The sequence below is a fragment of the Ostrea edulis genome, chromosome 4 (assembly GCF_947568905.1).
Source record: "Ostrea edulis chromosome 4, xbOstEdul1.1, whole genome shotgun sequence".
Taxonomy (NCBI): Eukaryota; Metazoa; Mollusca; class Bivalvia; order Ostreida; family Ostreidae; genus Ostrea; species Ostrea edulis.
The window spans coordinates 69,989,722-70,015,697 of NC_079167.1; the positions used below are offsets into that span (position 1 = coordinate 69,989,722).

Sequence of the window (25,976 nt, forward strand, 5' to 3'; positions counted from 1 at the left end):
GGGTTGAGGTAAAAAGCATTGTTGAAATATAAAGAGCTTGTTATCCATTGCAGAAATATTTGACTGCAACTTGATATACCCTGATCATTACATCGGGAAAACCTGCACTGTCACACTTAAAAATTCCTTTGTGATATCAAGTTGCAGTCAAATATTTCTGCAATGAATAACAAGCTCTTTATATTTCAACCATGATTCTGTGTTATGCATGATGTCTTTCGCTGATTCTGTACATATGTTGCCTTTTTTTAACTGTTACTTGGAACCCCATGCAATTACCCTTTCCCAAATTTAAGTGGAAACACTTTAGAAAACTAAAAAAAAGGACACATTGTCAATAGTCCCTCAATTCGCGGCCAACAACTGAATTAAGTGACAGCCGGCAGTTAGACAACAGGTGAATTATGTGGTGGACGCCATTAAGCTTAAGTGGCTGCCGCCAGATAATAAGTGGCGGTTGCCATACAAGAAGTGGCTTCCGCCACTTAAATTAAGTTGCGCCGCCAGATAATGATTGGCAGTTACCACTTAAATTAAATGGCGGTCGCCAGCTCATTTAAATGGCGGTCGTTAGCGAAATCTATATCAATTCTCCATAGTACCTACCAATGTTCGTTCACAATACTAGGGATACTTTGTACTACGCACAATTTTCTACGGAAAATTCATTGCATTTTTATTAATAATTTGCTTGTTCCTCAACGACCCATCACCTCATTTCTCTTTGACCCTTCCTGAGTATATGAAAGACTAGAAGTAAAGACCATCAATCTGTCACGACCCACTAGGGCCACCACGTGGTACCTCTACGGCTTCAAACAGAATGCGTGGATTGATAAGTCTAGAAATGGAGAATCTTTACGATGGAAAGACGAAATGCATTATACCAAGTAGTCTCTATACATGAGATATAATTATGTATGAAAAATTCAGACGACCTAAACAATACTTTCCGGTATCACAAACCTCTTCTTTAGGTGAGTTAAACAATACTTCTGGTATCCCAGAGCTCATCTTTACATGGCATTGAGTACTCCTTAGTACTCTCTACCTCATTCAATGGATACATTGTCTTGTCTCCCCTCCTAGAGTAGAAATGGGGACTCGAAATCTGTCCCGACCCCCGGGAGCCACCGAGTGGTACCACTACAGCCCCAAACTGAAAGCGGTAAATGATAGTCCTAGGGGTCCTCTACCTTGCCTTGATGTTCCTTCACGCCTTGTCTTTAAAGATTAATGCTGGAAGAGCAGTCATAAAACCCCCTCTTTCATTACGAGAAACGGAAAATGTCAAAGTTCAGGTGAGGTAACCAATACTTCGGGTATCCCAGAGCGCTTCTTTTCATGGCAACGACTACCCCGTAGTACTTACTACCTCAATCGATGGATACATTGTCCTTGTCTCCCATCAATTAGTAGAAATAGGGACTTGAAATCTGTCCCGACCCCCGGGAGCCACCGAGGTGTACCACTACAGCCCCAAACAGAAAGTGGTAAATGATAGTCCTAGGGGTCCTTTACCTTGCCTTGATGTTCCTTCCGCCTTGTCTTCAAAGATTAATGCTGGAAAAGCAGTCATAAAACCCCTTTATTCTCTACGAGATACGAAAAATGTCAAAATTCAAGTGAGCTAAACAATGCTTCCGGGTATCCCAGAGCTCTTCTTTACATGGCATTGAGTACCCCTTAGTACTCTCTACCTCAATCAATGGATACATTGTCTTTATATTCCCTCAATTAGTAGAAATAGGGACTCGAAATCTGTCCCGACCCCGGGAGGCACCGAGTGGTACCACTACAGCCCCAAACTGAAAGTGGTAAATGATAGTCCTAGGGGTCCTCTACCTTGCCTTGATGTTCCTTCCGCCTTGTCTTCAAAGATTAATGCTGGAAGAGCAGTCATAAAACCCCCTCTTTCATTATGAGAAACGAAAAATGTCAAAGTTCAGGTGAGCTAAACAATACTTCCAGGTATCCCAGAGCTCTTCTTTACATGGCGTCGAGTACTCCTTAGTACTCTCAACCTCAACCAATGGATACATTGTCCTTGTCTCCCCTAAATTAGTAGAAATAGAGACTCGAAATCTGTACCGACTCCCGGGAGCCACCGACTGGTACCACTACAGCCCCAAACTGAAAATGGTTAATGATAGTCCTAGAGGCCCTTTACCTTGTCTTGATGTTCCTTCCGCCTTGTCTTCAAAGATTAATTCTCTGAAAGCAGTAATAAAAAAAAAAACCTCTTTCAATAAGAGAAACGAAAAATGTCAAAGTTCAGGTGAGCTAAACAATATTTCCGAGTATCCCAAAGCTCTTCTTTACATGGCATCGAGTACTCCTCAGTACTCTCAACCTCAACCAATGGATACATTGTCCTTGTCTCCCCTCAATTAGTAGAAATAAGGACTCGAAATCTGTCCCGACCCCCGGGAGCCACCTGGTGGTACCACTACAGCCCCAAACTGAAAGTGGTAAATGATAGTCCTAGGGGTCCTTTACCTTGCCTTGATGTTCCTTCACGCCTTGTCTTCAAAGATTAATGCTGGAAGGGCAGTCATAAAACCCCCTCTTTGAATAAGAGAAACGAAAAATGTCAAAGTTCAGGTGAGCTAAACAATATGTCCGGGTATCCCAGAGCTCTTTTCTACATGGCATCGAGTACCCCTTAGTACTCTCTACTTTAATCAATGGATACATTATCCTTGTCTCCCCTCAATTAGTAGAAATAGGGACTCGAAATCTGTCCCGACCCCCAGGAGCCACCTGGTGGTACCACTACAGCCCCAAACTGAAAGTGGTAAATGATAGTCCTAGGGGTCCTCTACCTTGCCTTGATATTCCTTCCGCTTTGTCTTCAAAGATTAATGCTGGAAGAGCAGTCATAAAACCCCTTTATTCTCTAAGAGAAACGAAAAATGTCAAAGTTCAGGTGAGCTAAACAATACTTCCGAGTATCCCAAAGCTCATCTTTACATGGCATCGAGTACCCCTTAGTACTCTCAACCTCAACCAATGGATACATTGTCCTTGTCTCCCCTCAATTAGTAGAAATAGGGACTCGAAATCTGTCCCAACCCCCGGGAGCTACCAAGTGGTGCCACTACAGCCCCAAACTGAAAGTGGTGAATGATAGCTCTAGGGGTCCTTTACCTTGCCTTGATGTTCCTTCTGCCTTGTCTTCATAGATTAAAGCTCTAAAAGCAGTCATGAAACTCGTGCTATACTTTTTTCAGTAGGTTATGCGCAATGTCAAAATCAGGTGAACTAATGCACAATTTTTGATAACAGTCACAGGATGGAGGTATTATTCACCAGATATTAGAGAGAAGGTGTTTTTTCCCATCATTTAATCCTGCTTCCTTACACCACTTGCTCAAAAGATTTCCTTTGTTGATTTCTTTTGTTACAAAGCAATGGTTATCACCCTTCAGGTGAGCTAATTTACAGAAAAGATTTTTGAATGCAATATGATTTCAAATGGATTGGCACATGAAAATAGGATCAGTCTTGAGATAATAAAGCACCTCACATCATATAGTTTTCCCTATCATATCAATCTATTCATAGGTACTTAATGACTAAGATTGTAATATTCTGGTGAGCTAAATTATTAATGTGCACTTACTTTCGTGCATGTAAGCTGAGAAATTAATTGTTCAAAAAGATCAGAAAATGAAATGTGTGGTCAATTTTCTTTTCTTTCATCCTTTCATTACAAATTACTGATATAAATTCATTTCACCATTGATGTACAATCTCATGTGAGCTAAGTTGCCCATGAGTGTTGCGATTGACATTTATTAATTCAAAACATTAATTAAATTAAAAAATTCCTTTAGAATAGGTTTCAAATTAAATATTTTTCTATGAGTACTTTCAGTCCTTTGATGATTTTCCTTAGTGGCTGCTAGCTTCTACGTCCTTATTGGCTGCTGGTTAGTGGCTGCTAGCTTCAGCCTGGTTTTTAACACTGCCGGGTAGACACTGACGATCGCTTTATGGTTTCATGCAGTGAGTCATATTTAAGTGCAGAAAGAACTACAAGCACAATTCAGTAATGAATCGCTCCTGTTCATTGCATTATAAAAATGGGAAAACGACACCAGTACCAGGAAGTGTCGGTAACCAGGTTCTTAAGGTGATTCCCGGAGGATAGTGGACGCAATGAATCACAATCACGTTTTATATTGTTAAGCCATTTAATCTCACTGGTTAATATTTGTGTTACCTAAATAAAACAATGTAGATTGAAAAAGGTTGGTTAACAAATGTCACCCCTTGACGGGCCAGTATTTATTTACAATATATACTTAAGTAAACACGAAACTCTGGAACTGTGAAGTATAGATAAGGAACTCCGGTGCAATAGTACTTTTCTTTATTAGTAATTATATTTTTGCATGTGCGATACAAGTGCAAATAACATCACCACAGATATGTTGAATCCATTTTGAGTCAATTGAATAAATTTGCCATGGACCTTTCTGAGCGATCTCTCATCCATGCAAATTTTTTTATGAGGTACCACACCCATCTGTTATTAATTTTCACCCACTTATATGTGATTGGTACATGTATCATAATTGCGTCAGAAATTATAAATGGTTAGCAGTTTCAAACATTTTAAAAATAACTGAAATCTAACAGCGGTGAGAAGTTTTGATTCTACCTTTAAAAAAGAATGAACTTTAAAAAGCGATAAATTGTGAAAACGACACCATTTACACGAAAAGCATGTATAATGGCTTTTTGTTACCTGGTAATAGCACATTTTATTCTATCCACAACTACCTCTCCAAATGAAATGACCGATGTTAAAGTAAGTACAGTTGTATAGTACATGTATACAAATATAAGAATAGTCGATTTCCGTAACACAGACCTTTAGGAGCATATCAAAAACATTAATCAATGGTTCTATTTGTAATTTTGTATTTACACCCACCCAGAAAATTAAGAATAATTACGGTATGACAATATTATGTGAAACAGTAACACAATTTAGAGGGTTTTAAATAGTATATGTAGACAAAGGGTGAAGAAGTCTGTCTATGAAAATGCATATTCATTAAAAACTAGAAACCAAGGGGTCAACATTTTAGGACCTCAAATCTACAGATGGGATATGATCAATTTACAAACTAATTTTGACTACAGATTACTCTGTTTACCCGATAAAGATATAGGGCTCACGGCGGGTGTGGCCGATCGATAGGGGATGATTGTTCCTCTAGGGCCCTTGATTGATTGATTCTATATTGTTTAACGTACCTCTCGAGAATTTTTCACTCATATGGGGACGTCATCATTGCCAGTGAAGAGCTTGAAAATGTAGGCATATATTCGGCGCTTACGGTCTTTGAGCAGGAAGGGATCTTTATTGCGCCACACCTGCTGTGACAAGGGACCTCGGTTTTTGCAATCTCATCCGAAGAACTGCCCATTTAGTTGCCTCTTACGACAAGTGAGGGGTACCGAGGGCTTATTCTGACCCGAATCCCCACGGGGCTCTATGTCCCACCTCTGGCACATCTAAAGATCCGTGTTTGTCCTACTCTTAATTTTGTGTTTTTATTGAGTTGTGAGATTGATCACAGTTCGATATTTTTCCTTTTCATAATGAGAGTTACCGCCATAATTTGGTTGTAATAACTTGCCGTTTAAAGAAAAGAATATAGTATATGAATTTAGCATGCTCCCACAAGTTTTTTGGACAATCCTTATTCAAAAATCGAAATCAAAACATTTCATTTATGAATCTAAAATGGTAAACTGTTTGAACCCGGTAAACTTATGAATACATACATTATCCATGACACTCCTAACATGAAAACCTAATAAACTTATATTGAGAATGTTTTATGATCAATATTACATCATCCTTTCTTGATAGGTATGCGAAGTTGTCGATATCAATATTACCATGAAAATGTACTTCCCTATTTCTGTCTAGAAAATCCTGAATACACAAGCAGGTTCAATAGATAAATCGAATTCCGTTTTAGAATAAACGATGACTGCTATCATATTTAGAACGTTGTTTTAACATTCATTTGAGACACCTAGTTTTGGTCATTCTAATTTCTGTTTCATGCGTCTGAAGGTTTTAATCTTTTAAAACTATAAAACGTGCCTGATCCTTTTCTGAAACTGAATCTTATTCATTAAACTGATTAGTGAATGGAAGGTGAAGATAACGAACAGTAATCAATCTCATAAATCCCATAAGCAATACAAAATAGAGAGTTGGGCAAATACGGACCCCTGGATATACCAGAGGTGGGATCAGGTGCCTAAGTGGAGTAGGCATCCCCTGTTGACCGGTCACACCCACTGATTTCAATGTACATATCATATTTGTCGTTGCATTGTAACAAACGAGACGTGAAGAAGAAAAAACTGGGCTGTGTATGATTCTATGTTGACGTCTTACGGAAAAAACCCACCATAACTATGTGTTACATACTATACAGTAGTTAATAAGGTCTATTACATCTAATTTATCAATACGATCTGATAAAGAGTAAAATGCTGTCTAGCATCTTTCATACCAATACGCCAGTTTCGAGATAAGAGCTCTCCTGTGTAGGAGGTACATTTAGTAGAACTTTGAGGGCCTATGTGGGACAGAGTGAACCTACTGTCAGTGAGAAAGATGATAAAATGTATTAAAAGCGGCTTCTCTTTAAATATGTAAATGTTGAAAACACAAAATACTATTGAAAGAAATGTTTTACTAAAGCAGAAACATAAAAACAATGTCATATTTGAAAGTAATATCCTGGATATGATACCTACTACCAATAAAATTACGTGATATAATCAGAATTCCATGTATCTAATTACTCCCTGAATACTTATCACTTACTTAGTTTGTGTATCAGTTGAATTCGGGTGATGAAACGGCGTATGAGAGACTTAATGAGTACATTCACTTATGCATTGATGAATATTCGTCCCACTCCCGCATGTAAACAAGTTGTTTCGCGCCTTACTATGTACGAGAGTTCTTCAAAGGGAAATAACTCGAGCGTATCTCGAAACCGGTTTATTGAGACCTTTGTTTGTACATGCTGATTTTTACTACGAATTACTCCGTTTATCCGATCAAGATATCGGATAAACGGAGTGCTCATAGCGGGTGTAACCGGTCGAGAGAGGATGCTTACTCTTCCTAAGTACCTGACCCGACCTCTGGTAAAAAAAAATGTATATTTTGAAAAAGAGAATCAGCATGGCTTTGTAATGCCCTAAACAAAATATAATAATAACAACCCCCCCCCCCCCAAAAAAAACCCAAACAAAAACTGAGAAAAATAAAATTATCTTTAATTTCGTAAAAAGATCAAACCAATACTTTAAAATACCCATTTCCCTATACACAGATACATGTATTAGACAACGTCCAAATTCTAAGTAACTGGACATTATCATGTTGATTTGTGCAATGATAAAATGCGTATAAAATAGTCACATTTTACCCATGTATGAAACAAAACGTGTTTGCCCAACTATCTATTTTGTATTGCTTGTAGGAGTTATGAGATTGATCACTTTTCGTTATCTTCACCTTACAAGAACAGAATGATGAATGTTTCAACTCTTAAAAGTAATTTTCATTCGTTACCTTTTCCATAACGAAGAAATGCATTTTCTTGCTTGCGCTGCTATGATATTTTTGGCAAAGTCTTTTAAAGCAAACATTTTTCAAATCTTTAACCTTACTGCCATTTCTGCATTAAAGTTTCATTTGATTGCATACAATTCTAAACTGTTCAGCACCCTCGACACTGCAATATCACCACTACACATCAGCAAATGTATGTACAACACTTGAGGTGCATGATGCGAACAACACTGGGGGGAAACACCGTGTTACATTTGCATGTCATCATTCGCTTTTTCTGATTAAAAATACAATTTACCAAAATTTGTTAGTTGTTAGTTGGGTACTGTCAAAGTGCCTTTCGATAATAACGAAACAATATTATAACAGATTATTCCTTTCAAAGTGTCAGTAATAAGGAATCTAAAGCGACAATATTGTAGATTCCTTTTTTTTTTTACGCGAGTACATGTACTTAATATGGCGAAATGACTGGTATACGTCAAATCGTGAGAACATGAATTCGCTTATCGTCTGTTATCAAGAGTTCTTACATTTATTTTAATATCAAGAGTTCTTACATTTATTTTAACAACAGAAAATTAAAAGCGAATGATTCTAGTAAACTCAGGTGACCTATTGCGAATGGTTGTCGTCCGTCGTCGTGCATTAACAATTGAACATCTTTCTTCTTTTTCATAACTACCATTCCAATTCTTTTCAAATTTGGTATGAAGCATCTATATATGGGACAAGGGGGACATCAATTATAAATTTCAGGACTCCTCCACCCTTACGGCCCTAGGGGTGGGGCAAAAACTGCTCAATATCGACCAATTTTCAAAAATCTTCTTCTCTAGAACCGCACATCTAAAAATCTAAATGCATAGTGATGTAGAGCAGGAGGGCCTCTACCAAAATGTAAATTTCATGATCCCCAAGGTAGGGGTTCTGACCCCAGGGTGGGGCCAAACGTAGTATATAGTATTTATGTGTAAATTTGCTGATACTGTATAAAATCTAAATGCATACATAGAAATAGCAGAAAAGGATGTACGAAAAATGGTACATGATTCCATGGTTTTAATATCCCCCAGATAAAACTACTCTGAGCTATAATGGCGTCTGGTATTGTCTTTTTTCCATAAACATATATCTAAGTGGTATCCCAGTGTCTATTTCTAACTATACATTGAAACGTTCAACATTAAACAACAGTTTATTTGCAAAAAAGAAACTTTTTGAGTTGAACAATGACAAGAAACCAAGAATTCTTTAAATCAATTTTTATGATGTTTTACAGCTTCTATTTCGAAAGCGAGGTTGTCTTTGGCGGAGTCGGCAACACCGTTCATGTGAATGCCTTCACTTTGTTTCGTAAGCTTCCCATGTCTCTCCAATACTCTGTCTAAGATTTCTAAGACTGCAGATTTTGGAGTGAGGCCGATTCGGAAGAACCCCAGTTTCCCATTGTCTATTTCGCGACAATCAACAACCGTAGAAATGGCGTTTTCCATCGAAGGTCCGTCACATAAAATACCATCACACTGAAATAGGAAGTAATGATTCAAAATTTATGACTCCTTGAATCGTAATCACATTCAACCATGAAATATATCCATGAATTCTTAATTGTACATATACAAGAATTTCTATTGGAGGGTCCTGATATTGACTTCATGGTTCCAGAAAACTATTAACTATATATGTTATCCATAGGATATGCATAAATCACGTCAAAATGTTTGCCATTCCTCAAACTGTCATATGTTAATGTGAGTATTATTGTTTTCTGAATCTTGATTAGGCCAATTCAACTTAATTAGTATATTATCATCCAGGGTCAGCAAAACGTATGGGGCGGGTGGGAGGATTTTATTTTTTAATTTCTATTTTCTGAGGAAAATATTAATGACAAACAAGTTTTTGTCAATGCCAGATGGATATCAATCTATGCTTATTTCACAGACAAATTCCAGGTTAAGCTTAAATTTCAAACACAGAAAGACACCAAACTTCTTCAAGATATGAAGAACATTAATCCCTTCCTTTCATTTACGCCCGTAAGAACGTGAGAAATTAAGAAAACCACATCTATTTTCTTAACGTGGTTGTTCACGTTGCTATACTGGAAATGCAAACAAGAAGTGTAAATACCAGAGTCGGATATGAAAATTTTCTGGAAATCGCAAGTTTCGCTAAATAAAAAAATTGGGACGGACCGGGATGATAATCTATCAATTAAGATGAATTGGCCTTACTGATCGTTTACTTGAACACGGTTCACATATGTGCTTCTAGATTATGAACCGTCACAAACTAACGTGTAACGGGACTGATGCCCCAACAGGTTCATCCATACGACTTTATGTCAATTGTGAACATATAATGTGCCGTAATTACGAGGTTATCGTCACAAAATTTATTTAATGTTCATGGCCCAGGCACGAAATTATTTCTTCCAGTAATGTAAAAACAGCGATGGGATCACGCTCGTCCTTCAGTAACCGGAAATTTTCAAGAGTTTTTCACTTTTCTGTCGAGACCGTTACCAGCTTTAACGAGAAAAATATTAGCGTCAATTAAACATTAAAAAATTTCACGTGTGATACTGTATAATGATAAAAAAAAAAATAATAACGTGAAAACAGTAGAACTAACAAACGCGAACATGTCCAAGATTCCTGTGATGCGTGACGTTATAACGTTAGGCATATTTTACAGTATATATATGGTTTGCTAAATCAGAGAAACAGATGGACAAGACAGTTTAATACTATGCTAGGCGAAAAAGGTTTTACCGCGGGGCATTTGATTGTAGTGGGTTTGCAGTACACGTTCAAACGTACCATTTCGGTTCCAAGCTTTGCCAAAACTTGGAGGTGATGGGTGGTGTCCCCTTCCCCCGTGGGATTTGCTGACGTAACAGTCACGGGACCACACTGATCTATGAGGTGACAGGTAATTGTACTATCTGGGATTCGAATAGCAACGCTGTCTGGACGACCAACAAACCTCTCCGATTCTTCAAGTCCTAAATATTTCACCCATTCACCTGAGAACAAAACCCAAAGTAATTGAATATAAAGTGAAACATTGTATATTAAATGTTACACATGATGCACACACTTTCTATCATCAGACATCTTTTTTCATTTTCTGAAGAAGAAAATCAGGAAGTAAAGCTACCTCTTTTCACAACAGCAGAAACATTTGACGGCCAGATTTCGTGCAGAAAATCCCAAAGAAGGGGTCCAAACTCTTGACGAGCTGCTTCTATTTGCCGGAAGTTAGATATCCACACCGACATGGGACGGTCCTCTGCCTGCTTTTTTGTCTTGTATGCTCTCTGTAAATGTTTTTAATCTGATATTTTACATACTTATTCCTCGTAATTTCATACACTGAGAGGGAATATGTGAATATTGAAAGAATAATACTGTATGGTTTAAATGTGCCTTAGAGGAAAAGATCACTGATGTGTTTTATGTCTGTGTTTGTTGTTTTACATCCTATTCGAGTATTACTCATTCGTGTAGATACGTCACCAGTACGATGAAGTGCCACAAATTTTGACTTATGCATACTGATTCTTTATCGTGCCAACGCCTACCATGACACAGGACCTCCATTTTAAGGTCATATCCAGAAGACTTTCACTTCTTATGGCGCACGGTGAAGGAACAGTCACTACTTGTGTTAACCATTTGACGCGGCACTGGTATCGGCTCTTGAGAATAGGACCCGCAAAGCGAGCACCCATCCTATTCACTTAGCTACCACGGCCGCAAGCAACATACCTCTACAGCTTTTGGATGGTTGCAGCAAGCCACCAGAACGTATACTACATCTGAAGGAATTCCACAAATGCCACCAGTCTTCAGCATCTCTGTGATAGGGATTAGAAAATATTACGTTTTGGTTAAGTGTAAAATATACCAAGATATAAATATGATGTTTTATAGTTTGTTAATGGTAAGATATTTGACATTTATCCCGAAGACGAAAACTCACCAGCTATTTGTTTAACACCACTCGATTTACGGGAAGATGCCCACAGCATTTGATCCTTACATTTACTTATTTGACTGATTTGCAGAAGAGGTCTTCCTAATGGTAATATATCTCTTCCGCAGGTCAATTTCACAGTGTAAGACAGAAAAGTGTAAAGCAGTGCCAATGACAACAAAACTGCAAATATTTTCTCAGCAATGTATCCATCAGATACCCCGAATAGTTTTAGAATTATAGTTATTATAAACAAAACAAAACATGCAAATATACCCGTCCAAGCTTTGCTCACCGTTATAGACAGTCCAATGAACACTAGTCCTATCAACAGAAAGGCGCCTACTCCGATTCCAAGAGACATTCCCGAGTCAGTGACATCCAGCGCCCTCAAGCTTCCCCAGATCGACCAAAAGGAGGCAAATATTAGGAAAGATGAACTTTCAAACGTCTGACCTCGAGAGAAACCAATAAACCCCACAGCAAACTGAATACAACAACCAAAAGTTATATTCCAAGGCAACAACAGCAATGTTGTATCACTTGGAACCCAGGCAAACAAAAGGACGCTAATGAAGTTCGATAGATAACCAATCATTTCCAAGTTAGCATACCTGGAATAACCAAGCATTGTGTCCGATTCAAACACATTTTTAGAGCTGTTTTCTGTCTCAACTTTATTTTCAAAGAAAACTTTCAGACCAGAACATTTTGGACTTATCTTATCAAGAGCGTTTTGTCCAACAGGAGGCTGAATTTTGAATGAAAATGATCTTGACAACGTAGATATGTACCCATATACGTGTAAAGTGAAACAAATCCAAGTAAAAACGGCAACAGAAACCCCTCCTTCGTCATCAAAGGTTATAACTAGCACAAACATTGAAAGAAAGAAATACTGTAAGGACAATAAAACTTCGGTATAAAATAATATCAGAGCAAGTAATAGAAAAATCACCAACACTGGAATTGAAACGGCTGGAAACAGAACATTTGTATAATCTTTCAAGACGTTTATAAACATAGACCCGCCCAGTGAGCTCCAGAATAGACCATCAACTACAGCATAGTTAGATACAGTGACAGTTCCCCTTCTCAGTCCCGATAGTCCATGGACGAGGAGAAATAGACCGGATGTTAACGGCCAAACGAAACTGCGGGCAGCAACATCGGTTAATGCAATACTTCGAAAGATCCAAGGAGAAAGGGAAAGGACATTCAAAGCAAATCTAATCGTCCGTTTGTCGTCAAACTCAGTGTCATCATTTTGTGTTTTCTGAGTATTTCTTGTAAATGATTCTAGCAGTATTTTGACACTAATATAGGAGGTAGTAAAAGAAAGTGATATAAAAAGCAAACTACGTCCTTTAAAATCTACCCACGTATTGACGATGACGCACACCGACAACAAGAATGAAAGAAGCATGAAAGCAGCCAAGTCTTTCTTGTGATTGTATGTGAGTAAACAGACCGAGAAAATGCCGAATAAAAGTGCAACCGTTCCATGACCCGGAAGTAAAACTTCTCTTTGTGAAAACGTTTCCGCTGACGAGTTTCCTTCGGATATGCTTTGAATGACTTCGTTGGAAATATCTGACAGACCAACTGAGGCCCAGACAATGGAGGTAATAAAGACTGTCGTGGATGCGAGTGCTGTTTCTCTTGAAGGTTGTATGAAAACTGTGAGAAATGAAAAATTTGATGAACAAAGACTCCTTCAAAATATCGTACGATAGAAGACAGGTTTAATGACAAAATCTAAAATAATACAGGTCTAATTACAAATATTGAATAGAATGTATCCCAATGTATGATTTCACTTAATTAAAAAAAGATATAGGGTTCAAGGAGAAGATCTTAGTAGCTTTTGCAAAGCCATTATTTTGCAATTGTTGTATGCGATAAACTCAATATTGTATTCATATTTACATTAGCGTATGTAAATAAATTTAAGATTTAGCGCAATCGAAGCTGATTCCCTGTTTAGAATAATCATGAATTTAAGCCTGAATTTAAGCTTGTGACAGGTATAGTAAAATATCAGTCAAGCCAAGTACAAATACAGTTTTCATCATTATGTACATGTACTACGAGTAGTATTCAGACTGGTGTAATTATTTTAAAGACTGACCTAAAATCGTACATTCTTATTCATATTTATTCGTGTATATATCCTGTACCATTTATAAATGACTAGAGCTTACCGGATAGAGCCGAGAGAGCAGCAAATATCAGCGTGACGATTCCGGCTGTCAGAGTTGAAAACAAGTACACACCTGATGATTCTAAACCTATATAATTTACCGTCTGCAGAAGAAACAAAATGCTCAGCGAGATTGAAGATAAAGCAATGCTTGACATTATTTTAATTCTGAACATGGATATATTAAAAATAAGATGTCAATGATTTCTTTGGGTACAGACAGTGTTATTAAGAAAAATCTAGGGGCGGAGATCTAGATATTTGTTGACCCTTTATCAGCTGACATTGCAGGCCCCACCTACCTTCGATTCCAGGTAAAGTTTCAGCTGTGTTCTATCTTCCTTGTTGATTCCATGTGATTCATTGGTTAAAGAAGTAAAAAGGTTTCCTCGATTTAAATCTTAATATAGAAACGAAACTATGTTTAAACCTTCAACTCGTGCAGATATTGAGTCAATGAAACATCACCGATATTGACTAGTTTAATTTGCCACCTTCATATAAAACATGTTTCTTTATTACGAGAAGCAAAGCGAATGAAGTGTATATCTAATGAACCTGCTTTGATTTAAAACACTGTAAATATTGATTCCATGGAAGGGAAAGAAGCGAGCAGCGGGCGATCTGCACCTTTTGCAGCCGTCCTGTATTCCGAGCCCGGGACTCTAGGGCTAGTGTGCAACATCATCGCGGCGTTTGTTGTTGCAGTTGGAAACATATTATATGGACTGGAAAGTGTGTCCGAATTATCTACCGTTGTTGGTGGTAAGTTTATTTTCATGATAATTATTGAAGGATTAACCTATTATAGAAAAATTATCCCAACGCTTCAATTGTTTGAAAATCTCCAATCATACAACCAGCGTAGACATTTATTCCTTATAGTTGTATTTTGTAAAATTAAAAACAAATCGATTTTTATGCCCCGAATACATTTTGATATGAAGTAACTTCAGTAAGCGTTTTTGTGACGAAAGTGTGAATTCCTTTATGAAAGTATTTATAAATTTTGGATCAGCAAAGGGTTATTATTGACAAACCATTGATGAATGTAGATGTGTCCATATATTATATGTTCAAATTTGATTATTATAATAGATACATGTAATTTCAAAATTTATTATCTGTCGTTTTTTAAAAAAATATTCTATTCTAAACGTATTTCATGTTGTTTATGTAGGTTAATTCGTTTTCATGAGATTAAAAAAAAAATTAAAATGCATGCTGAAATAAGCGCAATATCAATATCCAGGTGTTATATTTCAGGAATTCATTTGATTTTGATTGGTGGATTCCTTCAGTTAACGGCAGGGATAATGAGTTTCCGTAGAAACGATCACTTGACCGGAACTGCTTTCACTGTTTTTGCCACACTTTGGGCATTCCAAGGAGGTGCAAATATCACAATGAAAGAAAGTACAAATGACATTACAAGATCGGTTCTTCCGGTTCTCGTTGCTTATATTACTATTGCACTGTCCTTATTCATATGTTCCTTGTTTGTAAATTTCATTATACCGCCTGTGCTAGTTGCCATGACGTTGACCTTGACATTCGAGTCAGTAGGTCTTTTCTATGAGTGGAGTAAAAGGGTTGCTGTTGTGTTTGAACTTATAATTGTTCTAACAGCTACTTATGCGGTGGTTGTCATGGCAACTAAAGGCATCAGTCAGAGATACATATTACCAGGATTTGGTAACGCCCCCATAGATCCCCTCCTGATAAAAAGAAACGTGAAAAGGTCTAATAAAAAGGAAAAACGAAAGAACACAAAGTATGCTGAGCCTATGGGTATGGGCTACATGGGAAATGTAATACCGGCTTCCGTCATCTGTTTTCTTGGACTTGGCTACTTTCAGAACATGACTATTCCCATCATAGCTGTGGGATGCAACTCTCTGTTACATATCATGGCTAGTTATTATTCTTTTCTTCGCGGCGATTTCTTCAGCTCTATACAGTTCATGGCTCACTTCATTTTTTGGACCTCTAAGTCTTCTTTCTTATATATTTTGCCTGTTGATCAGATATCGTCGACTGACAGTTATTATGGTACTTGGGGTACAGTGTTAGCTTTGGCGTTTATCACAGTGTGTTCTTCTACACAACCAATTGTTGTTTTAGTTTATAATGGTCTTCTGACACTGACTGCAGTTTTGTCAGTGGAGCACATTCCCATATCAGTTCAGTCATATACCTTTGGAGTTTCTGCAATTTTGTGCTGGGTTATGGCTGTTTACATTTCCACTGCTCATCTTCTCAATTCTTGTGCCGAGAAACCTGTCTTGTACGTTGGTCCAGAATTGGTCTCCGAAGAGCGTCTTTTCTGTTGCTGCAAAACATTAATGAAAAGGTAAGATGGTGAAAAAAAATCTGCTTTTAACTCTTCATATAAAAGTATTGTACATGTTTATTGAATAACTGATATATTTTTCAAGTTCATTCTAATCAACAGGGATGAAAGTGGTGCCCCAAGAGACGACGACGATGAAAAGAGGGATCAAATTATCAACGCTATATTTTTCCTCTGCAATATGGTTTCCGCTATCGCTTTGTCGCCACTAGAAATAACCAATCAAAAGGCATCTCTATCGCTTCTGCTAACTACCGGAGTCCTTGGAAATCTATTGGTTGCTCGGTACTCGTACGCCAGGGGGAGCCTTTCCCGCGCCTTTGTATGTGCAACAGGTTGTGTTGTCTGGTCAGCTTGGTCACTGTATATATTAAATGGTAAGCCATCAGTTCTTACATGAACTGAGATTGTAACTACATGTATTTGTATCAAACAAAAGAAAATTGGCAACTTCCATAAAGATCTGCAAATCTGAAAATAGCATTTTCATTGGTCAGCTTTCTTTATTCATTGGTATGTCATAAATTGTAGAAAATGATTATCCTCAGAAATTCAGATTATCCAGATCTCATTTAAGTATCTTCAATGAAATCTACTCAATTTTCCGGACGTGCAATCATGCAAACATATAAAAACACCAAATTAATAACCTTCTCGTATGACGAGGAAATTATGCAAACTTATGAAACGTTTTGATCTTTCAGCATCAACGGGAGTAGCCACAGACAGTGCCATAGCAATAACAGGCGTAGGACTATGTGTACTGTCTCTAGTGTTGACCATCAGTATGCCCAGGACATGGACAGTGCTGGTCATTTCTCTTCTTGTCCACTCGGTGTCTGCCGTTACAAAAGTGTACAATGCAAATACGAAGTATTATCCATTGATTTCGTCGATTCTGGTTGGTAAGTTGTTGCGTTTTAAGGAATTGAACATTATTGAAGAAAAGGAATTACGTGTAAATCCAATATTCTTGTTATTCGTTCTACATAGGTCTCGTCGGGATTTATGGTTTTATTCTGTATCTCGGAAAAGGACTTTCTAAAGCTAGTTTACTTCCCGAGGGCAAACCTTTACTTAAGGTAAATTTAGAATCGAAAAAGTGACTATCTCAAACAAGAATTATTTATAAATTTTACCAATATATTCTTTGTCATGAAATGATTACTACACGTGTAGTTTCATATCCCTTGTTTTTATTGTAGATGAGAAAATCAGAAGTATCAAGCTTGCCTTGTCCCACATTCCGATCACGTATTGCTAGTGATATGTTTAAAGCGGCAGAGGTCCTTGAAAGTGGCGAGGTCATATGTGTTCCTACCGATACTGTGTATGCCCTTGCTGGATCATGTAGTCAACCTGAATCCATATCAAAAATATACCACATTAAAGGGAGGCCACCCGAGAAGCCAATCTGTCTCTGCATTTCTCACCTACAGCAGCTCAGATCAGCCAATCCTCCTTTCAGGTTGTACCATAAGCAAAAGATCAATGAAAGACTATGTCAGGAAAATAATTTGTATTTATATATGGATATATATTTTTTTAGTCCATTACTGTGGAGGTTCATGGACAGGTGTTACCCAGGGGGCATCACTTGCGTTGTCAAGAAAGGCGATTGGCTGCAGAACATGGGGGTTGGTAAGGCAGTAGAGTATGTGGGTACCAAGGAGAGCGTGGCCATCCGGGTTCCCGACAGCTCCGTTCTCTCGTATCTAGTCAGCATAACAGGGCCGTTAGCCATCACCTCGGCCAACCCAAGTGGGGAACCAGACAGCACTCATCACGATACAGTTATCGATACGCTAGGTAATGTCGTCCACGACAGTTTCTTGTTGGATATCGGGGCCGTTTGAAGAGTTTAGTCAAACTTGGGGGTTCGTGATGAATATTGGAAATTCATTTGCAGCAATCAGAATGTGTGTTTGTATGTATGTAGGGCGGGGTGGGACTGCATACATGTTGATATTTTTATACTAGTATCGAGTACTTCCATATTTTAGGAAGAAAATTGGCCGGTGTGGTGTGTGATGACGAGTCCAACGAAACAGTAGCATCAACAGTTGTTAATTGTATGAAGATAGATGAAGGTAATGAAAAAAAAATATACGATTTCTTTTCACTTTGGTGTAAATATATAACATATGTATCACTGCAATCTTGTTTTTTTTTTCAGGAGTCATTTCTTATTTCAGAGTCGGATGTGTTCCACAAGAGACCGTTGATAATTTGTTCGAGAGTGTGAAGAAAGAAATGCCGGAATAGTCAAATACTCCAAAACGATGTGCATGATGGGTTTGCAAGAAAGACAGCATTAAAATATTCAACAAACCCATAGAATAAAAATTATTCTGACATGTGTCTTGTTATTCTCCTTATCCAGAATATATCTAGTGATCCGAGTTAGTATAGAATACCACGTAGCACGTATAATTTTTTTTTTAATAATTTTTGGAATCACTAGTTCTAAAGAAATAAGCATTATTCTGTTAATTATCAAATCATATATATATATATATATATATATATATATATATATATACAGGAAAAAATGTCAGCAACAAAGCCTATCAACCCAGGAACTGCTGATTGATCTTAAAACACATATAACTACACTTAAGTATACTGCAACTCAACATTGTAAATATGATGAATTTATAAATCAGTGGGATACATGGTTTTTTTTCTCTTGGACAGACTCTGATTGGCAAATACACCTATCATTATCTATATTTTACATTAAATTTTGATCTCGCTCTTTTATATCAACACAACCTAGTTATGACATCATATTACTTTCTCTCTGTCTTTCACCACCTCTTTCTGTCTATTTCCACCAATCTTTCTCTCTCCCCATTCCTCCTTTTTCTATCTCTCTCTAGCATTAATGTATGTATATGTATTTGTTTGCATTTGTACACCTATTTGTGACATAGATCTCAATAAATTTGTCATCCAAAAAAATGTAGCACGTATCCGGGTTAGAATCATAGGCGCTCTCCAGCTTAATTGTTAAAAAATATATATATCTACTATACTATAAACATAACAAGGCGTGAAACTCGCCTCCATGTTGGATTCCGCTTAGGGGCACTTTCTGACTAGTAACGAGAGTTTCTCGCCCAAGTCCGGCTTTTCTCAGACATCGGAGACTGTTATTTATTGAAATAAAATAAAATCAGGCTGAATCTTGCAGAATATTCGGCGCATTCACGCGTTTTCTAACATTTTTCAGCAACACACCCTTCTTCGGCCGGAAGTTCAAAGTTTAACCGATTTTATACAACTCGATCGTCGTTGACTTCATTGACATATCGCGCGAAACTTGACGTTTTTTCAGAGACGAAAACTCAAAATGAACGCGGAACAAAGTTTAGCCGTGGAAATAGTAAAAACAGGACAAAACCTTATTTTTACAGGTCAAGCTTATGGAGCGCCAAATTAACATAAACTCAAATAATTGAAGATATCTTCAATTATTTAAAGATATCATCGATTCATTTGATGCGCGCAACAATTGAATTAAAGATATCTTCAAATAATTAATGATATCTTCAATTCTGAATTATTGCGCGCATTGATTGAATTGATGATAGCATTAATTCTTCAGCTGAATTGATGCGCGCTTTAATTGAATTAATGATCTCTTCAAATGAATTAATGATATCAACAATTGAATTGATGCGCTCTACAATTCAATTGAAGAGAGCAATAATTGATATAATGCGCGCATTAATTCATTTGATGAGAGCAATAATTGATTTAATGCGCGCATTAATTCAATTATTGCTCTCTTCAATTGAATTAATGATATCTTTAATTCATTTGAAAAGAGCAATAATTCTTTTAGAGAGAGCAACTATATAATTAAAGATATCTTCAATTCAACATATCCACAATTGAATTAATGATATCTTTAATTGAATAGTTGCTCTCTTTAAAAGAATTGATGCGCGCATTAATTCCTTATACAAAAGCACTGTAAATGAATTAAAGATATCTTCAATTGAATTAAAGAGATCATCAAATTATTTATACCGAGCTCTAAATTAATTATTGCGAGCAATATTTCTACTAAATTGATGTTCTCATCAAATGAATTGAAGAGAGCAATAATTGAATTAATGCGCGCATCAAATCTATTATTGCTCTCATTAATTGAATTAATGCGCGCATCAATTGAATTGAAGAGAGCAATAATTGAATTAATGCGCGCATTAAATCAATTATTGCTCTCATTAATTCAATTGATGCGCGCATTAATTCAATTGATGAGAGCAATAATTGAATTGAAGCGCACATTAATTCATTTGATGAGAGCAATAATTGATTTAATGCGCGCATTAATTCAATTAAAGAGAGCAATAATAGAATTGATGATATCTTCAAATAATTGAAGATATCTTAAATTATTTGAGTTTATGTTAATTTGGCGCTCCATACAAGCTGGGTCTGGTAAGACATATACAATTCACCAAGCATGTATGGAATTAGATAGAATGGATATAAGATATGCTTTGACGTGTTCAACCGGTATAGCAACAAGTGCATATCGGGGAATAAAAGCTACAACATTACACAAATGGTGCGGAATTTTGGATGGAAGGTATTCAAACGATGAATTACTACACCTTATGAATACTGATGAAAGATATGTAGAAATTAAAGAGAGACTATGCAAAACCACATGTTTATTGATAGATGAAGTGTCCATGGTAAGTGCCAAAACCTTGAATCAAGTTGAATTTATTCTCCGCAAAACTAGAAATTCTGAAAGAACTTTTGGGGGTATACAGATTGTGTTATGTGGAGATTTTTACCAGTTACCACCTGTAGCTAATGAGCTGTATGGGGACCAAGGAAAGCATTGTTTTACTGCAGGATATTTTGACAAAATTTTTCCTCATAGAGTAAACTTACACACTATCTACAGACAAACTGAACAGGACCTCATATCTACTGTAAATGAACTTGCACAAGGAAGTGTGTCTGATGCTACAAAAGCCATAATACTGTCCTTGAACCGACCTTTGTCTGTCCGAGTAGATGTCGAGGGTATTGTCTATTTATTTTGCAGAAATACAGATGCAGATATTCATAACTACAAAGTTATTACAGACAAACCAGGGAATTTACTTACTTTTACATCTGAAGACACTGGTGATAATCATTACCTATCCAAAATGTTAGTACCAAAGCATTTGGGTCTGAAAGTTGGTGTAAAAGTTATTTTACTAACTAACTTATCAGATGACCTTGTTAATGGCAAAATGGGGATAGTACACAGCATTGAGAGTGATATAATTTATGTCACATTTACTATAAATGGTAAAGACAGTATTTACCCCATTAGAAAATTCACTTTTACTACTTACGACCCTGTTAGTAAAAGTATACTCAGCAAACGCATACAGTTTCCTCTGAAGCCTTCCTATGGACTGACCATCCATAAATCTCAAGGGATATCATTAAAGTATGTTGTGGTAGACTGCCAAAATTGTTTCATACCTGGACAAATCGGAGTAGCAATAGGGAGGGCAACATCAGTTGAGGGACTGCAAATCCTAAATTTCAAATCTTCACATGTCATCCAACATCATCAGAGTGTGTATGCATACTACAAGTCCTGCAATGTAGGAAATTTAATTCCTGATAAATCATGTTGTCGGGGGCATATTCATAATGACAATCAAGACAGAGATGACAGAGAAGACTTGTTAGGGGTTGATGCTGGTGATGATGATGATAGCCATGAAAGACCTCATCCATCTAAAGTTAGTACTAGTACAGAAGGTGCTACTAGACAGGCCACTGCCTTCCAAACAGACTCTGATTCTGATTTTTCAGAAGTGGAATATGACATTTTTCACATTGAAAATATTGACAGAGACTGTGATAGAGCAAAGCAGATCCTAGAGAAAGTTGCTCTTAAGTACAGAGATACGCCATTAGAAATGTTTTCAAATGAAACTGTGAAAAAAATAGTGAAAAATCCACAGGAGTTTCTGTCATTTTATGACAGTCAGTATCAAGTGTTATCTTCATTTAACATTGAAAAGGGAACTCCAAAAGAAATTAATGATTTCTACCTATCTTTTAACAAACATGTTTCATCTCAAATGTACACATCTTCTGTTGAAAACTTGGGAAAACTCTACAATACTGACCTTAAACATTTTCCTCGCTTGTTGACAGATGTAATGGTGGGCATTCGTGTTGCCATCCTCAGAAAACATCAGCCAGTAGAAGTGGTGAGTCCTTCAGTCATGCATGTTATAGATGAAAATACAGAACTCTCAGGGCCTGGCAGAGGTAAGGTGCGTTATGTAGCAGGGTACGTCATTGCAAAACTGAAATATAAGAACAGTAAGAAACTTAGTACAAACTTATTTGCTCCTGGAAGGAAGAATGAAACTGATTTTTTTATGTTGAAAAAGGATATGTTGGAACAGTTATCTGCCCCTGAAAGAGAGTTAATAGAGGTTTCTACAGACAAGGACAGTTTAGAGGAAACAAGAAGGAAACAAAATGTTAGGGGATCACTCTGCAATATTACAGACAAAACTTTTCATTTTTTTTCTGAGCTGGAGGTGGAAGTCAGAAAACTCTGTACAGACAAACATTACAGACCTACAGGGGAGAGATGTACACATACATAGAAAAGTCACTGTTAGGAAGACAAGAGCTTCACAGAGCATTTACAGAATTGTTCCTCAATGACCACCCAGGAGGTGCCATTCCTTATAATCAGACATGTAGCTGTATAATCTGTGATGTTGTGAGTGAACTTTTCCAGCAAAGTGTTAAGTTATTCATGAAAGTGAATTTGGTACAGTTTAGGAGAAATTTTCTTCATGCCCTACAAGTGAAGAAGAGTAAAGCACTCAGACAGAAAGTGATGACTAAAACCAAATGCTGTGATAAAAAATTTAATTTCAGCTTTCTTCTCAATGATTCTTCAGAAGACAAGAAGGTTTCACATCACAGAATTAAGAGTGAAATTTTGAATATTAAAAGATTTGAACTGATTTTCACTAAAATGCAAATTATTCAAATAGGCAAAGCTTATGGACTTTCTCTCAACCAAAATCAGAACAAATCTGTGTTGCTTCAAATTTTAAATGAAAAACTGCTGAAAACTGAAATGATGCCATACCCTAAAATACTCAGTTTTTCAACATCCACCAGTTCAGTCCAGGAAGGAAGTAGTGATGTGATTTTAGGGATATCATCTACATCAACAGGAAGATTTCTATCTTCATCCACAGGAGAGGGAACATCTACGTCCACAGGAGGAGGAACATCTACGTCCGCAGGAGGAGGAACATCTACGTCCGCAGGAGGGAGAGCATCTACGTCAGCAGGAGAGGGAGCATCTATATCCACAGGAGAGAGAGAGAGCATCTACGTCCACAGGAGGGGGAACATCTATATCTATAGGAAGAGCACCATATTCCTGTAGAAGGAAGATACCATCCTCATCCAAAGTTAGGGCTGAATCTGATGTTAACCAACAGTCTGCTGTTCCTATATCAGGAAAAAGAAAGGGAAAAGTATCTAAAAAAAAGAAAGGAAAACCAGAAAAAGGAGACATGATATGGATGAGGAATCATGTGGCGTTTGTGGAAATTCAGAAGGAGAAGCAGAGGAATGGATAGAATGTGATACGTGTGTGAAATGGTACCATAGAAATTGTATAACCATCAGTGATGAACTATGGGAACAATATACAAAACAAGACCAGCCATTTACATGTCCTGAATGTGATTAGGTAAGTTAACATTTATTCTTACAAAAATGTGATCATGTACTTGAAATTCAATGTGAAACTGGATAGTAGATTTTAATTTGTTTCAGATACAATTTAAGCTATATGGCTATACCTTTGATTGAAGATTTCTTTTCCAAGTATCAAATTTCATATGGATCCGCTCCTGCACCTCTGCCTCCTGTATTGGACTTCCTAGATATAGATGGCTGTCCAATGATGATCGAGTTCATTGTCCGACAATACCCTAGGTAGGTTGGATTGGTGTTATTACCATTATACAGGCCTCTCTGTTGAGAAAACACATTTTCAATCACATCTGAATTTACTCGGCTTGGTATAATAGATGCTCCTGATGTCTCTAACTTGTCCATGCATAATTCTCTAAAACCAATGATAAGTGAGGAGATATCTGCTCTTGTTTGATGTGATATCATGAACATCTCACTGGGTTGGAGTGATTCATCTGCTTTGACTTCTTCCTCCCATTTTATAAACCAATCAAGAACTTTTTGTAAGGTATCAAGTCTCTCATCAGATATGTCAATGATCGGTCGTTTGTCTCGAAAAATGTCAATAAGTGCACTTGTATTTTTCAGCAGTTGGATAGTGCTCTGAAGATGTGACGAATCTGACAAGCTTTGACCATAACACTCCATGAGATGAAGCATCTCCCTTCCTAAGACATCTTCTGCCAACTTGTTTCGCATCTTTGATTCATTTGTAACTTCAAAATGTTCAAATGTCAAATGGTAATGAATTGGGAGTGGATTATGTCTTATATCCCACATATGTGCATTTAAGAAATGACACCACAGCACATAATGTCCAGAAACAGACAGTCTCCTTTTCCCATGGGTTGATGATGTGCTCTTTGAAATATTATTTCTTATTTTCTTGATGACATGTGAGTAATCCATAATGAAAATAATATTCGGTGACTTTGGAGAATATATATTTGGTATCCTCATTGTTTTTGTAATTGCAGACTTGAAATCCCCCAAAAGAATCCTGGCAAAGTCTCTGTTTGGGCACCATCAGTACTGATGTATCTTGCTGTAAATCCAAATACTTGCAACATGTTGATGATTTCCCAGGTAAGAATATACAAGTCTGAAGCAGTAGCTTGTATGGTGGGGAAGTGACAAATCGGAAAGCGAAATCTACTGAATCCCCCCCCCCCAAAAAAAAAAACAAAACAAATTGCAACACATGAGTTGCTAGCTTTACTTCAGAATTTCCTGATTTTAAACACTCGGTTAAAATGGTCTCTTCACCTAAATCAGTAAAACCAGGCATGTACACTTTGTTATCTCTGGTGTAAAATTGCAGGTCAGATTGAATGGCCATTTCGTCAAGAATCAGTCCGCCTTCAAGTCCCTCTGATGGGATATCTTTACGTATGGCTTCATTTTTCATCCAGTGAAAAATATCCGGATGAATGCCAGCTCTCTGGTGAAATTTGTTCTTGTAAATCTGAAGGAGACGTTGAGAAGGGAGAATGAGAAAACCACTTCTACGTAAGTCAGTATAGGCTTGAGGACTGCGACACCACATTGTGAGACAAATCCTAATAATGTTCTTACTCCATCGTCTTCCGTGCTTTAAGTGTTGCAGATTTTTCTGCTGCGATAGCAAAAGTTCTGCAAGTTTTGGGGGGCAATCTGGAATAACGGTCTCCAACACTTTCAGCATGTCATCGTGATCATCAGAACACAAATGAATATATTCTCCTTTATTAGAAGCACTTTGTAAATTCTCGTTAGGATTTTGTTTATTCATGACAATATGTATGTTCGAGTTTGTTATAAGAAAAGTTATCTTTTCTTGGAACCTCAGAGTCACTTGAAGTAAAATTTTGTTTTACAGGCCTGACCTCTGGTTGAATTGAAGAATTTCTTTTTCTGGATGCTTTGTGAGTCATTCTGCACTCAGAACAAGGACTGTCAGAACCAGTGTTAAACTTAAGAACTCTGATACATTTCACAGATCTGTATAAAGTTTCTTCACAACAGTCTTCAGTAAGTAGTACTTCTTT

The 25,976-nt window shown here is 37.1% G+C and overlaps 2 protein-coding genes and 1 long non-coding RNA gene across 4 annotated transcripts in view; 2 read left to right on the forward strand and 1 right to left on the reverse strand.

Annotated features, from left to right (window-relative positions):
* The window catches only part of LOC130054300 (uncharacterized), a 12,496-nt gene extending 1,589 nt beyond the window's left edge, over positions 1 to 10,907 (forward strand). Inside the window, exon 3 of the long non-coding RNA XR_008802604.1 lies at positions 10,772 to 10,907. This is a non-coding gene — a long non-coding RNA (uncharacterized LOC130054300). The remainder of the gene's footprint in view (positions 1 to 10,771) is intronic.
* Positions 8,810 to 13,993, reverse strand: LOC125670400 (uncharacterized). 2 transcript variants are annotated; one of them, XM_048905530.2, is made up of 6 exons: positions 13,819 to 13,993; positions 11,621 to 13,294; positions 11,407 to 11,495; positions 10,796 to 10,955; positions 10,456 to 10,661; positions 8,810 to 9,153 (listed from the first exon to the last, which is right to left on the reverse strand). In XM_048905530.2, the coding sequence occupies exons 1-6, from the start codon at positions 13,991 to 13,993 to the stop codon at positions 8,887 to 8,889; spliced, it is 2,571 nt and encodes an 856-aa protein (XP_048761487.2). In that variant the 3' UTR covers positions 8,810 to 8,886. The 2 variants fall into 2 exon arrangements, with proteins under 2 accessions (XP_048761487.2, XP_048761488.1); XM_048905531.2 differs by having other exon boundaries at positions 8,810 to 10,161.
* A 346-nt stretch (positions 13,994 to 14,339) lies between these two features.
* Positions 14,340 to 18,527, forward strand: LOC125670401 (uncharacterized). Its single transcript, XM_048905532.2, has 9 exons — positions 14,340 to 14,582; positions 15,084 to 16,170; positions 16,273 to 16,547; positions 16,875 to 17,075; positions 17,164 to 17,252; positions 17,376 to 17,638; positions 17,720 to 17,979; positions 18,174 to 18,260; positions 18,347 to 18,527. The coding sequence occupies exons 1-9, from the start codon at positions 14,411 to 14,413 to the stop codon at positions 18,433 to 18,435; spliced, it is 2,523 nt and encodes an 840-aa protein (XP_048761489.1). The 5' UTR covers positions 14,340 to 14,410; the 3' UTR covers positions 18,436 to 18,527.
* Positions 18,528 to 25,976: the final 7,449 nt, after the last annotated feature.